Below are 16,107 nucleotides of genomic sequence, written 5' to 3'. Positions count from 1 at the left end.
CGGAGACAGAGTCTGAATACTTTGAGCCTGAAGAAGTATTACCTGCAACAGGAAGCAGTTTGAAAGATTATCAATTGGCCAGAGACAGAGTAAGGAGAAATATTAAACCTCCTACTAAGCTTTCGGACTATGCTCAATTTGCATTTGCTCTCATGGCAGCTGAAGACATTGAGTGTGAAGGAACCATAATGTTATCATGAAGCTAGAGATAGTCAAGAATGGGAAAAATGGAACTCAGGAATGGATGATGAAATGAACTCTCTGAAGAAGAATCATACATGGGATAATGTTGATCGTCCCAAGGATCAGAAGGTCATCAGTTGTAGATGGATTTACAAGAAGAAGCCTGGGATTCCAGGAGTAGAGCCAGAGAGATACAAGGCACGTCTGGTGGCTAGAGGGTTCACTCAGAAAAAGGGAGTTGATTATGATGAGGTATTTGCTCCTGTGGTTAAGCATATTTCTATAAGGATCTTGATGTCGTTTGTGGTGCAAGGTGACTTAGAGTTGGAGCAGATGGATGTCAAAACGGCATTCTTGCATGGTGATTTAGACAAACCGCTGTACATGGAGCAACCTGAAGGTTATGAGGTAAATGAAGGTAAAGATCAGGTGTGTCTTCTCAAGAAGTCTCTGTACAGGTTAAAACAAGCACCGCGACAGTGGAATAGGAAATTTAATGAGTTCATCTTGGAGCAAGGTTTTTCGAGAAGTGGACATGACTCATGTGTCTATGTGAGGCAAGTAAGCGAAGGTGAATATGTCTATCTTCTATTATATGTAGATGACATGTTGTTGGCAGCTAAGGATATGTCAGAGATAAAGAAGCTCAAGGAGGTTTTAAGCCAAAGGTTTGAGATGAAGGATATGGGGCCAGCTAGCATAATTTTGGGTATTGACATAATCAGAGATAGAGAAAATGGAGTTATGAAGCTGTCTCAAGCGAATTATGTGGAGAAGGTGCTTCGAAGGTTCAATATGTTCGGAGCTGATGCAGTTGATGTTCCCTTGGCTGCTCATTTCAAGCTGGCGTCTGTGCAGAGTAATGCCGAGTGCATTGATACAAGCAAGACTCCTTATGCTAGTGCTATTGGTAGCATCATGTATGCAATGGTGGGAACTAGGTTTGATGTAGCTCAGGCGGTAGGGTTGCTAAGTCGTTTTATGAGTAGACCAGGGAAGGTTCACTGGATTGCAGTCAAGTGGTTGTTGAAATATCTTAAGGGAACTAAGGATTTGACATTGGTGTATACTAAGGCAAAGGATTATAGAGTTCAGGGTTTTAGTGACTCTGATTATGCTGGTGATCTTGATAGAAGAAGGTCAACATCAGGTTATGTTTTTACTGTGGGAGGAAATACAGTAAGTTGGAGATCATGTCTTCAGAGCATCGTTACGTTATCTTCAACTGAGGCAGAGTACATCGCATTAATTGAGGCTGTAAAGGAAGCTTTGTGGATTCAAGGCTTACTAGAAGATATGGGTTTTAAGCAAGACAAGGTTTTGGTATGGTGCGATTCTCAGTCGGCTATCTGTTTGTCCAAGATCAGTACGTTTCACGGCAAGACTAAGCATGTGGCGGTGAAGTACAATTTTATCAGGGATGTGGTAGAAGAAGGGAATGTTGAGGTGCTCAAGATCGACACTGCCGTAAATCCTGCAGATATGCTTACTAAAGGCATACCGGTGAAGAAGTTTGAAGCAGCTTTAGAGTTTCTAAAGTTGCTCAACTAAGACGAGGAGTTCGTCACAGCCGAAAGTCAGGTCCATGTGAGTGCAGGTTCATGATAGAAAGGGTGAAATAGAATCAAGGTGGAGTGTTGTGGTTTTGGTTCTGATTCAATTTCAGTAATCTGGTTGGTTTAGCTGGGTTATGAATAATTGGAGCAGGCGGTTATTTCCGGTTTGGGATTGCTGATTAAACCGATCAGAAGAAGAGAAAGTCAGAGTCTCTAACTGCAGTGGAGTCTTGACTGTTATAACAGAAACGAATCGTTTCTTATCTTTATCTTCTTCATTCATTCTGTTACTCTTTGATCTTTTGTATCATGAGAGAGAGAGAGTCAAAGAGTGAATCCGCCATTGTTGTAAGCTCATTGAGCTGTATACTTCTCTTTTCTAGTAGATTTGCTGGATTAATTCGGCCCCAGACGTAGACTTGATCATACCGATCTCGTCGAACTGGGTTAACAATTCTTGTGTCTCGCGTTTCTTAATTCCTTCTTTGTTTCGTTTCTTTCAAACTTATCGAGTGATTCTGCAAGAGTCTTAGAGAGATTGATCAAGAGTATTGAGTAAATCTGTGCTCGATTCGTAACATGTATTATTTCATATGATGCAAAACTGTATGTTGTGTTTATATTTTTATATGATGCACGAGTGGATTATGAATTGGGTTCGAATCTTAAAATTTTCTTGAAAACATATTGGATCTGTTTTGATTTCATCCCCTTTTTACGAGCTCAAAAGCTGAAGTGGATGGTCAGAATTTTTTTTTGTTGAGTAGGCATAATGACGTATATATGTTCACTAAAAAAATCATCATATGTTTATCTACCGGTTAAATTGACATTGAAAACACAAATCTAAATTATGTAACTAATTAAATAAATAAAAAGATAAAAGATACGAAAAATAAAAACAAAATGATAAGTAGAAATGCAATAAAAATACTGTTTCCTCATTTATACGAAAGCAAAGATTTGCATAAAAGAAGAGACACAACTTCAAAGCATCGGAAACTTTCTAACGGCAGTTTATCCACGGTGAATGTTACCACAACAACCAAAAGATATACTATATTGATAGATAAATTAAATATGGCACAGTTTCTTGGCTGCACAGCAAACTCCTCTCACGAATTCCAGGTCTCGATGAGCGCAAGAAGTCGAAATGCAAATTATTATAGCTATGGTTATATGACCGGTTAAGGTTAGCTTGGTAAACCAAATGTTCGGTTAAATGAAGTTAATTAGATTGATATATAACTAATTTTGTATACTCATTAACTCGCTTAGTCTTCGTGTAATACATTTTTCAAGTTTATGAATAAATAGTTTGTTACATCTCCGATCTAGTTCTTCTTCTTGCTCGCTTCTCCAATCACCGGAATTTATTATGGTATCAAAACTCTTCCATTGACTTCGGTTGAGCTTCCGACATTCTCTTCTTCTTTTACTGGAGATGAACTTTCCAATTTCTTCTTGTTAGAGTTTCTACAAATTGTTGTTATCGCAATTTGTACTAAAATGGCTGTGGGACCCACTATAAGAGGCAAGCCCATGGATCAGGAGTGAACCTGAAGCCTACTAAAAGAGATGATGACATCAAGTCATCAAAAGTGGGATTAGGTTTAATGTTTGATTGAATTACTTGAGATTATCACTATGACACCTTAGGGTAATTTTATAGTATTACTTATGACTTAGATTATTACTATGACTCCTATGTTGATCTAGTTTAATATGCTCTATGCAGTCCTTCGTGTATTGTTTTAGTCGCTGTCGATTTGATCCCTAATTTTTTTTACGTATATATAATTGTGCACTTGTGGTTTTATTATTGGTAAAACATTTTTACCGACACAATGGGATTGGACTATTGCAAAAAGAAATTAGTGTTTGGCTTCATTTTATAACCCTCTTTTCCCTCGTGGACGCTACATGTTTCCAGACCTGAGCTCAAAGAGTGATTTATTGCTCAAGGTTAGGTGATGATGATGAAAGATCCTCACCCATTTGAAACATAACTTGTGTAATCTCAGTTCAGCGAGTTATAACTCCTTTTTTTTTTTTTTTGACATTCGTTGGAACTCCTTAAACATGTGTTGCATATAGTTCCGCTTAGGACAGACTTTAAACTATAGTTAAGAATGAATCATTATATTGGAAGCTATATAATAATATAAAGTTAGTCATCATTTAATAGTTGAGTATCAATACAATAAAAACACAATGTGTTGCTTTCCTCTTCTAACACATCCGTTTCTGTATTGTAGATTTGAAGTAGGTAATGACACCTCAGTAAAAATCAACCACCTATCAAATTATAACAATTAATACAGCTCAGCTTTTCTCTTCACAAAAGAAATAAAAAACGATTTTGATTAAACGCAGTGATTTATGTTCTTCGTCGCCGAGTACGGCCCGATCAAACCAACTTTGTTTGCTTCTTCTGACCAATATCCGGCCAAAGCTCTGATTTTTGCGACCGCTTCGGAACTTCCTTTACTTCGTCGGACGATCATCACCTTCCAGAAAATTTCAACCGGAAACGTTCGTCCACCATCAGCTTCATCTCCGTCGCGTTCTGAAGACTTTCAAGTTTCAACCAATCGAAGACTTCTCCTCCGAATCTACAAGAGATAGTGAAGCTATTCCAATCGGTACAAGAGCCGAGAGCTAAATACAGACAGCTTATATTCTACGGAGAACATCTTAAACCACTCGATCCTTGATTCAAGACGAGGGAGAATAAAGTTGAAGGTTGCGTTTCTCAGGTTTGGGTTTGGGCTTTCTTCGATGACCAACGCAACGTTTTCTATGAAGCTGATTCTGATTCGTCTATCACTAAAGGGATTGCTGCTCTTTTAGTCCAGGGTTTATCTGGTAGACCTGTCCCTGAGATTTTGAGGGTTACGCCTGATTTTGCTCTTCTTCTTGGTTTGCAGCAGAGTCTGTCTCCTTCTAGAAACAATGGATTCCTTAATATGCTTAAGTTAATGCAGGAAAAGCCTCTTCAGTGAGGAAGATACAAGTTCTGGAGAGAGTTTAGAATCCAGCTTCGTGCCTACTCCTGAAACAAACGGTGGAGCAAGTGTTGTGGTTGACAAGGAATTCTCTGCCTTCTTCACAATAAGACATGGTTGAGGTTCGCATCAGCTCTATTTTATGCATCACTGGTTTTGATTTCAATTCAATTTGTGGTCCTTTGGTGAGATGAATTTTTTGTTTTGTGTGTTGAGAGTAATCAAAGTTTCTCATTTTTTTTTTGCTATCCTAATAGTTGAAAATTTGATTATCGAGTAGCATTGTGATAAATCAGATTTAAGTTTTCCTTGATTGCAATTTTCCTTGTTTGGAACGACTTGATTATGTCAGATGTCCTGATACGGTCTTGTTTAATCTTGTTCTTGGTTCTTGTGTGAGATTTGGTTTATCTCTTAAAGGCCAAGAACTTATTGAGCTGATGGCTAAAGTTGATGTCATTGCGGATGCGTACTCGATTGTGAATTTGTGACCATGTCTTGCATTTATGAAATGAATGGTATGCGGGATGAGTTGAAGAAGTTCAAGGAGCATATTGTTCAGTTACCGCCTCAGGTTCTTTGTCACTTTCAGAATTTTTTTGATAATTTGTTAAGCCTCGAGTTCAAATTTGATGATATTGGTTCTGCGGGTCGGCTTGTCTTAGATATATGCAAGAGTAAGGACTTGGTTTTTAGTTCATGATCTTGGATATGATTCCGAAAAGCCTCGGGTTTTGTCTATTGGGTCTCACCATAATCGATCTGGGTTAAAGATCCAGATTTCTCCCAAGGTTTTGCAGAGAGATTCATCACTAGGAGTTGACACTGAAGCAACATGTGTCAATTATGCCAATTCGAAGCTTGTTGTCACAAACAAGACTCTTGCCAAGTTAGTATATGGGTACAAGATACATGATAATCTCCCTGAGCTATCAAAGCTTTTGTTTAAGCTAGGTGGATCCAGTTTATGTGCTGATGTCGTTGATGCTTGTGTTGCTATTGGTTGGTTAGAAGCTACTCATGATATTCTTGACGACATGGTTTCTGCTGGTCATCCCATGGATTTGGCCACGTATGATTCATTTTGTTCCACAAACAACATTCACTGTTTGAAAAAAAAAATCAAAACAAAAAGCACTTCCAAACCAAGTACATATACGTTAATTGACATTAAAAAAAAAACTATATCAATCAATAAAAAAGAAACAAATACAGGGAATCAAAACCACACAATGAATCATCCACAAAACAATTCACAAACAAGAAGATATAAAGATATAATGAATCTTTAATTAAACACAGACTTACAAAAAAACACAAAACAACACATAATAAAAAGGAAAAAAGAAACCTCACACAATAATTAAAATTACACAAAAAAACACAAAAACACTGCCCGCGGCGTAGCGCAGGTACTATCCTAGTCTTATATAATATGAGAAGGTTTTTCTCAACTTTTGTTAAGGAGATGACACATGGCTTACTATATTTCTGACACCTGTATTTTTTTTTTGGACCTAATTACCTATAGTTTNTATGTTAAAACTAAAGGTTATGTTATGATACCATTATGATATTTTTATTCAAATTCATAAAATTCATAAACTATATTAAACCATCAACATTTCCTTCCTCCCTTCTTTAATTAGAAACATATGCAGACCAAAGAATCTAGAGCCACCTTATATCAGTCTGTAGTTGGTTTCATCTTGGAACTCTACCAACAATATAATATGAGAAGTTTTTCTCAACTTTTGCTAAGGAGATGACATTTGGCTTACTATATTTCTGACACCTGTTTTTTTTTTTTGGACCTAATTAACAATAGTTTGGACCTAATTAACTACAAGCCCATAAAACCAAAAAAAAAAAACCCATCAACATTTCCTTCCTCCTTTCTTTAATTAGAAACATATGTAGACCCAAGAATCTAGAGCCACCTTATATCAGTCTGTAGTTGGTTTCATCTTGGAACTCTACCAACATTAAATTAAATTTATAGGTTTGAATTCTTGGGTTTAATTTCTGTGTTTGAATCTTATATAATTTTCACGGAGACAAGTGGAATCAAATTTAAGTAAGATGTTGGGATGATATTATTTAAGTAAATTAGTATAAATTTTTTTAAAATTTTTTTATATAAATTAAACTTTTAAGCTTACTTTCTAGAAAATTACGTAAGATTGTGAGATGATTTTGTTCTAATTCTACAATTATTTTGTTCGATTCACACTTATTAATTCAAACGTCATGGTATTTTGAATTACATAAAATTTATAAGTTTTCATATTAGGAATTTCAGAATAAATTATAAACATAATCATTTATGTTTGATTATGCATTGCCTTATATCTACCCACTATGCTCCTCAATTTTCATTTTTGTTTATATTACTTCTCACTTTTAACTTATTATTTTGAAACACTTGCGAACTTATGATCATTAATATTTGATTTCAATCTCTTCTCCCTCTTAAAGGCTCAATCATTCGATAAAGTTTAGTTTTCTAAAAACAACCTATTACCATAAAAACACATCCTCTTTCAGACTATTGCGAAAACTAAAACATTTACTTTCTATTCTATCCTCGATTCAATCTCCAACGAACAACAAAACACCAGTAACAATAGTGTTATTGTTCGGATCATCCGTGTCTGGGAAGTTCCTAACTTTAGAAAAAAATATTATCTTACTAAGTCTTAAATATTTTTTCCACAAATGTAAATTATTTTAACTATTTGTTCATCTTTTGATGATTTATGCAATCATTTTAAAATATTTATAAAAGACAATAAATAATTTCATGTGTATTTAATTTTAAAATAATTTTAATATATAATGATGTTGGGCGTCAAATTCTTAGAGTAAGAGTTGAAAGAAACCTTACTATATTATATCATCTAATAATAAAGTAAAGTTTTCTTTTGGAAAGCTCCAAAAGATCATCATTTGATGCTCTCTTCTTTCACAAGTGTCATTTTGTTTCTTTTAATTTTTAGTGTAACAAATTTATTCAATTGAATTTACAAAATAAAATTTTCGCTTAACAAATAATTTGATGTTTAAATAGTTTAAGGATATAAGATTATAATATTTGGGTTGTGTCGGATAATGTCGAGTAATAATTGGATTTTTTATTTTCACACTTTAATATAAATAATTCACATGATCTGCTATTACATTATTTTGTTTCAATCCATTTAAAATAAAGTAAAGTATATTTTAATATCTAATTTCTAAATAACTAAATGAGAATTGAATATATTTTTTTGGATAAAGAGATAACTGTATAATTTCTGTTTAAAGAGAGAAGTGAATATATATTTAAATTCATGATTTGATTAGCTAAGATGTCCGTTTAGAGATCTATATTTATAATATATAACTCTTGAATATATATTTAAAACAATAGACAATTTTAGTTATTAATTCACAATAATGTATTTTTATAAACCTGACACATTTTTATTAACTTTTCTATTCCATCTCATCAATCTTATATGTTGTAGTAACTGTCATTTTTGTAACTTCATAATATTTAGAGTAATGCAATGACTGATTAATAATACTCCCTCCATTTATTTTTACTTGTCATTCTAGAGTTAATTTTTCGTTTCATATTACTTGTCGTTTTGTATTTACGATGCAACTTTATGAATTAAATTTTATGTTTTACCCCTAACTTTTAGCTTATTAATTACTTATATGATATCAAATGAAATAGTGTATTAATGAGGAGTAAAATAGAAAATTTAATTGTTTTCTTAAAATGTGTAAAATTGTCTAGAATGACAAGTAATGTAAAACGAAGGGAGTAATATTTAGAAATATTACATATATAAGAAAATATATTAATATGTAATGATTGCATATCTATAACTCTCACATAGTTTTTTTTTCCAGCTTTATTCTTATTTTTTTATTACTCTCACATAGTTTATGTGATTCCAATAACAATGAAATACTCTCTCTGTTTTAATTTAGTTGTCGTTTTTGGTTTTCATTTAAAATGTTTGGTGAATATTCCAGTTTTATCTCTACTATTATAAAGTTTTGACCAATGAAATATTTATAAAATATATTAATAAAGGGTAAAATAGATAATTTAATAGTTTTTTTTAATTTGTGTAAGAAAACCTTAAACGACAAGTAAAAAACCGGAGAAAGTAGAAATTACATTTACCTAATTGATATAAAGATTAGTGCATTTATTGTCCAATTAAATAATAAATGTTCCATATGCTCTTAACTACAATTTTTCTTATAATTAGAAAGATACACATTTTACTAACCCTCATATCTCAAATCTTACATAATATTTTTATTTATTTAATATTGTTTTAACTAACAATCTTCAAAATTACATAAAAATATCCAAAAACAATGTAAACTAAATCTGTGCGTAGCACGGAATGACTACTAGTAAACCATAAGCCAAGCTTCAATTTCATTTTCGTACCATATACATAATATTTGAACAAAAGAAAAAGACAATTCCTTAAATATAATTATTGCGTCTGATATAAGACTACTCCATATATCAGACCATAACGACTGACTGGATAGGATAAAGCTTCAAAAGATATTTATCAATGGTCACTTGATTTTGCTTTTAGCTCTTCGGCCCCCTTCCCCTTAGATATCGGTGCAAACTCTTGATATACACTAGAACCTGAATACCAATATATATATAATAAATCAAAAGGAAGAAAAAACTCTTTCATACCTATAGATACAAACATCCCATTAAATACCATCCTTGACCCCATCGACTCTATAATGATCAACCATAAACATTGGTACCAGTCTCAGAGACTCAGAATATTTATATGGAATAAAAGAGAACATACCATTGCTAACAGGTGATGAACAATAATAGCGGCAAGACACAACTGATCTCCCTCGGCGAGTTAATTGCGTGACAACAGAACCCAAATTTAGCGCCATGATAAGGCTTCGCGTCTCTTCTTTTTGTCTCTCTGATTGTGTTTTTTCGCTTTTTAGAAGAGACATAAGATAATCAGTATATATAATAGGAGACATTCTTTTTAGAGTGTCCACATCAAAAAAGACAATACTATTAACAATAAAGTGTATTGAAAATATTAATTTAATTCAAAGTTATCCATAACTATGGTTAGTTATTATATATATGTCTATATATAACACAAATATATAACAAAAAAACTTATACATATATCTATAATATGAGAGTTCTCTCTCCATTTAAGATGTCTATATCAGCAAAACAAACAAATCTTTTTTTTAACAAAGCAAAACAAACAAATCTATTAACATTAAAGTGTATTGAAAATATCAAGTTAATTCAAAGTTATCTATATTTATTTACTAATTATAATATATATATACCTTATATATATATATTAAGAGTTATCTCTCCATTTAGGGTTGTCCACATCAAGAAAAAAAAATCTATTAACATTCAAGTGTATTATATATACTAAGACTCGCCCGATATGCAGGTTTAAAATTTTGTAAATAAATAATCAATAAAAATATATTAAAATTTATTGTACATTATTTTAAAAAAATTGCTATAATACACTGATTTATATCTATATACAAATCTTTTATGTATGTTACCATTAAAAGTGTATTTTTTACACCTAGGTATATTGTATGTTACAAATATATTATTTACTACCATCTAGAAAATGTCTATATGAACAAATTAAGCCAACTATTATATGTCTCTTTACTTCACTTTTGCATAGTTTCTTTAATCACTAAAATTGTTGGCTCAAAAAATATTTTGAATAAAAAATAAACTACATCACATTAGTGTATAACTAACAATAAAGAGAACTTCGGTTCTGCTCTTCTCCCTTATGAGAGAACCTTGTGTCCAACCTCCTCCACCATGGAGAGAACCTTCGCTCCACCTTCTTCCCTTGGGAAGATAACCTTGCGTCCATCATCTACCACCTTCCTCTCTTGGGGAGATAACCTTGCATCCAACCTCCTCCACTATAGAGAGAATCTCGGCTCTGCCCTTCTCCTGTGTGTAGAGAACATGTTCACGTCTTTTAGATATCTCAAAGTGGCTTGTTCCAGCAACCAATGAAACTAAATACCCTCTTCCAACGTCACAAAATCTTTTGATAGTAACTAATGTTAAATTTCTCAATGTATTCATTGACGTTTCTTTGACACATCATGATGTACCAGCCTCTGTCTTCAAGCTCCTATGGATCTATCAATAACGATTTATGTTTTTCCAATTTATCTATGTTTGTTTTAGGCTTTGTTTGATTAGTCTATTTTCTCCAATCATTAGGTTGATGACCTTCTAGCCTTTATCTGCTTTTGAAATTGAACGAATGGTAACAATTGTTTGCAGAAAAAAGGTCTATGACCAAACCAATCAAGGTTGAGAAATTAGAAAAAAAAAATTGACATAAATAATGAAATAATAGAAAATTATAAGCACGATAATGTATGAATCTCAAATAATTCAAAGATGAAAATCTAAATTAAATAAAACAAACTAAAACTACTACAGTAAATTTTAAAATACAGTATTAGAAAAAAAAAAGATGCATATATTAATCTTCCATTTTTTTTTGGGTCAACATATTAATCTTACCTATTCCAAACTGAAAAAGTAGTAACTAGGAGTATACTTTGGTTTTAAAAATAAGAGAAATTTGTCTTCCCATTTAAAAAGTTTGACCAATAGAAAAAAGTTGAAAGCAATATTTTTGAATAATTTATTTTGTTAGATGAATAATATGAGACGATCTATGTTTATATAGAAGTAAGTATTTACATTTTTTAGAATTAATAATTTTCTGTATATTTTTCTTAATCCCTATTCTATTTATGAGAAAATTTATTCAAATGAGCTCATTGTTTTTTAAAAAATTTCTGGCTTCCCACTTTTTTTTAAGACGTACTATCGTCCGACTATAAAAACGCTTTCTGTTTAGTTGATCTAGTGTTATATAATCTCTGTTGTTATCTTGCATTTGTGTATTTATCTTTTTTTTTATGCTACCTGTCCTGCAAATTAATAAAAAAATAATAATAACATCGTGAGAAATGTATTAATCCCAAAAACCTTAGTTATTATGCATTAGAAACTTTGTTAACATTTCAAAATCAAAGATTGCATAGTATGCATTATGAAATTGAGAAACGAAACAAAATTCAAAGAAACGACGATGAAAATACGTCGTAATATCTAGGAATATTTTTATATAATTGCTTCGATAAGATAACAAACAAATTACATTCGAGACATGATATTTTAGGCTCTGAGGCTCCTTCTTCGATAACTTATACTCACCTACACATGATATTTAGGTACAAGAATCATTGGATCGATCTCAAGCTGTAATTCAGATTCCTTGAATGTGTAGTTTATGTCATGTTTCTATTTACCTTCCCGTATGAGCTTGTCATGCTTTAATATCATCCTTGCTGCTTCAACAAACTATTCTCCAGGGACAGCGTTGCGTGTGTCTGAAGAAGTGAAGCCACTCTCACTGATGTTAGTTGCTACCAGATTCAGTATGCTAGGTATCTGCAATTATGTTTTATGGCTGTGCATCTAAACTATGTCGTAATACCAACAACTCAGATCAACCACCACAAAGACATTGCTCCACAACTAATAAGTGAAGACCATACCCAATTAGTTTTAAGAAAGCACAAAAACTTCAATGGAGTATATACTGCAACATGGCTACCGTCCTCTACTTTCAAGTTTATCAATGTACTGGAGCTTACGAACTCTTGGACACTATTCTGGGTTCCTGGTAGAGAAAAGGTAAAGCTTTTTACCAATATATTTTTTTGGCGCAGTTGCTGGACCAATTAATAAGTGTCTTAGGAATATAGATATGGATTTTATCTAAAACTTTTTTTATTGTAAAAATATTTTAATTTTCTTTTTGAGTTTTACGTCAAATAAAAAGGAAGGTTTTTAATAATAATAAACAAATTTGTTTTGAATATATTTTTGGTAAATCTTGTTTTCTTATTTTTCAGAAATTTAAAAATAGTTAAAGAAAAAAAAGAGATAAAGGGAGAGATGGTCCGACCAGTCTTGATGCAGCATTGAAACTGAGGTTCAAACCGTATTAAACAACATGAGAACAGTGTTTGTCATTTGCGTTTTTACTTTGAAAGTTATGATTGTGGTCCCTAGCTAGGCGTATATGTGTAGATTCGATCTACGTGGTGACCAACTTCGGAAGCAGTTTCCCTTCTAACCATGAGGAACCAGAATATGTTCTTTATACCGTTGGAAAGCTTAGGGTTGTCAAGTTTTTAGAGGTGTTTGGTTTTTAGCAAGAGGTAAAGAGGAAAGAAGGTTGCTGGACGTTCCTCCATTCTACCGATCGCTGAAGCTGTTACACCAATCGGTATGCACCAATTTATGAATCTCTGTTGACGAGGTCTATGAATCTCTTTCAACGGTATAACTTCAATAAACCATCATGCTTTGGTTATTATTGGGTTAGATGTAAATATAAGTTAACCGGTTTAGTATTCGGTTTAGTATACTTGTATATAACACAAATTATACAGCTATTTTTGGATCAATTGAATGAGAAAATACCTTTAACAAACTTCTTCTTCCTCATTCTCTCTCGTTTGTAATATGGTATCAGAGCCATCAAAGCTCAGATCCACCTCTAATCCTTGATTGTTTCTATTCGTTAAGCTCATTTTTCTTCGTTTTTGAGCTCATCTCGTACTCCAATGGTGATCGCATCTCGTGCGAACCGAAGAATGGGTAAAATAAAATCACAATCGAGCTCCGCTGTTCGTCGATCGCAAAGGTTGAACTCCGATGTTGATGATTCTGCTCCGATCACTCTCCCAGTAGCCGATCCTCAGGTTTCCGGGCTTTCGCGAGCTGTCACATCGCCGATCTTCGCTGATCCCACTCATTCTCCGTTCCATCTACACAGCGCAGATCATCCAGGTTTGAGTATCATCTCTCTTCGTTTAGATGAAACGAACTATGATGACTGGAGTTTTGCGATGCGTATTTCTCTTGATGCTAAGAATAAGATAAAATTTATTGATGGAAGCTTGCCTAGGCCCTTGGTTACAGATCCTAACTTTGATTTGTGGTCTAGATGCAATAGTATGGTTAAGTCGTGGTTATTGAACTCCGTTTCTCCTCATATCTATCGTAGTATCTTGCGTTTGAAAGATGCTACATATATTTGGAAAGATCTCTATGGTCGTTACCATATGACTAACCTCNGTTAACCGGTTTAGTATTCGGTTTAGTATACTTGTATATAACACAAATTATACAGCTATTTTTGGATCAATTGAATGAGAAAATACCTTTAACAAACTTCTTCTTCCTCATTCTCTCTCGTTTGTAATATGGTATCAGAGCCATCAAAGCTCAGATCCACCTCTAATCCTTGATTGTTTCTATTCGTTAAGCTCATTTTTCTTCGTTTTTGAGCTCATCTCGTACTCCAATGGTGATCGCATCTCGTGCGAACCGAAGAATGGGTAAAATAAAATCACAATCGAGCTCCGCTGTTCGTCAATCGCAAAGGTTGAACTCCGATGTTGATGATTCTGCTCCGATCACTCTCCCAGTAGCCGATCCTCAGGTTTCCGGGCTTTCGCGAGCTGTCACATCGCCGATCTTCGCTGATCCCACTCATTCTCCGTTCCATCTACACAGTGCAGATCATCCAGGTTTGAGTATCATCTCTCTTCGTTTAGATGAAACGAACTATGATGACTGGAGTTTTGCGATGCGTATTTCTCTTGATGCTAAGAATAAGATAAAATTTATTGATGGAAACTTGCCTAGGCCCTTGGTTACAGATCCTAACTTTGATTTGTGGTCTAGATGCAATAGTATGGTTAAGTCGTGGTTATTGAACTCCGTTTCTCCTCATATCTATCGTAGTATCTTGCGTTTGAAAGATGCTACATATATTTGGAAAGATCTCTATGGTCGTTACCATATGACTAACCTCCCACGCACTTTTAATCTAACTCAAGAGATCCAAGACCTTCGTCAAGGTTCTATGTCGTTGTCTGAGTATTATACTCGTCTCAAAACTCTTTGGGATCAGCTAGATGGTTCAGAGGAACCAGATGATCCTTGTGTTTGTGGGAAAGGTGCTCGTCTGCAACAGAAGGCAGAGAGAGCCAAAACGGTGAAATTCTTAGCTGGTCTGAATGAATCTTATGCGATTGTTCGCAGACAAATCATTGCAAAGAAGGTGTTACCTCCTCTGGTAGAGGTATACCACATCCTGGACCAAGATGACAGCCAGAAAGGGTTCACCACACTCACTGCTCCCACAGCTTTTCAAGTTTCACAAGTTACACCTCAGATGGTTTCTCCTTCACCACTCTCTTCGGGTGTGATGTATTTTCAAAATGGTCCAAACAAAGGACGTCCAATATGCTCTTTTTGCAATCGTGTGGGACACATTGTTGATCGATGTTACAGGAAACATGGTTTTCCTCCTGGCTTCACTCCAAAAGGGAAATTCAATGAGAAGGTTCAGAAATCTCCGATAGTTGCGGCTCAGGTTTCTTTGTCTCCAGTTCCGGATAAGACTCCAACTAATGTGGAGAGCTTGATTGGAAATCTTTCTCCTGATCAGCTACAGAATATCATTGCTCTGTTTAGCTCTCAGCTTCAATCTACCTCTCCCAGAGCTGTTCCTGCTACTATTGCGAGTACTTCTCAAACTCCACAAACTCCACTTGATCACCCTGGTATCTCATTCTCTACCCATACATATTCTTTTATTGGAATTCTGGCTGCTTCAAAACATACACTGTCCGTAGACACATGGGTGATTGATTCTGGTGCAACTCACCATGTGTCTCATGACAGAAATAGTTTTGTTTCTTTGGATACATCTGTGGAAAGTTATGTGAACATGCCAACATGATAGTGTGTTACGATCAGTGGAGTGGGAATGGTTCGTCTAAATAAAGACTTACTCCTCACGAATGTCTTGTTTATCCCAGAATTCAGATTAAGTCTCATCAGTATCAGTTCTTTGACTTCAGATCTTGGTTCTCGCGTGATTTTTGATACTACTTGTTGCGAAATACAGGATCCTACCAAGGGGGTGATGATTGGTAAAGGTCGTCGCATTGGCAAGCTCTATGTGCTCAATACAGAAGCAATCCTAGTGAATGCAGTGGTGGATATTAGTACGTGGCACAAGAGACTTGGACATCCTTCTTACTCAAGACTGGATGTGATTTCTGAAACTTTGGGAACTACAGGACACAAGAATAAGAAGCCTGCTTATTGTCATGTCTGTCACTTGGCTAAGCAGAAGAAGTTATCTTTTATATAAGAGAACAACATTTGTAATTCAACT

General features: G+C 34.2%; 1 protein-coding gene and 1 pseudogene across 1 annotated transcript; both read left to right on the top strand.

Annotated features, from left to right (window-relative positions):
* Nucleotides 4,098-5,789, top strand: LOC104786551 (annotated as a pseudogene).
* On the top strand, nucleotides 5,182-7,242 carry LOC104789149 (pentatricopeptide repeat-containing protein At4g17616-like). Its single transcript, XM_019245265.1, has 3 exons — nucleotides 5,182-5,321; nucleotides 5,413-5,896; nucleotides 7,226-7,242. The coding sequence occupies exons 1-3, from the start codon at nucleotides 5,241-5,243 to the stop codon at nucleotides 7,240-7,242; spliced, it is 582 nt and encodes a 193-aa protein (XP_019100810.1). The 5' UTR covers nucleotides 5,182-5,240.

The sequence above is a fragment of the Camelina sativa genome, chromosome 5 (genome assembly GCF_000633955.1).
Source record: "Camelina sativa cultivar DH55 chromosome 5, Cs, whole genome shotgun sequence".
Lineage (NCBI taxonomy): Eukaryota > Viridiplantae > Streptophyta > Magnoliopsida > Brassicales > Brassicaceae > Camelina > Camelina sativa.
This window is presented reverse-complemented; position numbering and strand designations above follow the sequence as displayed.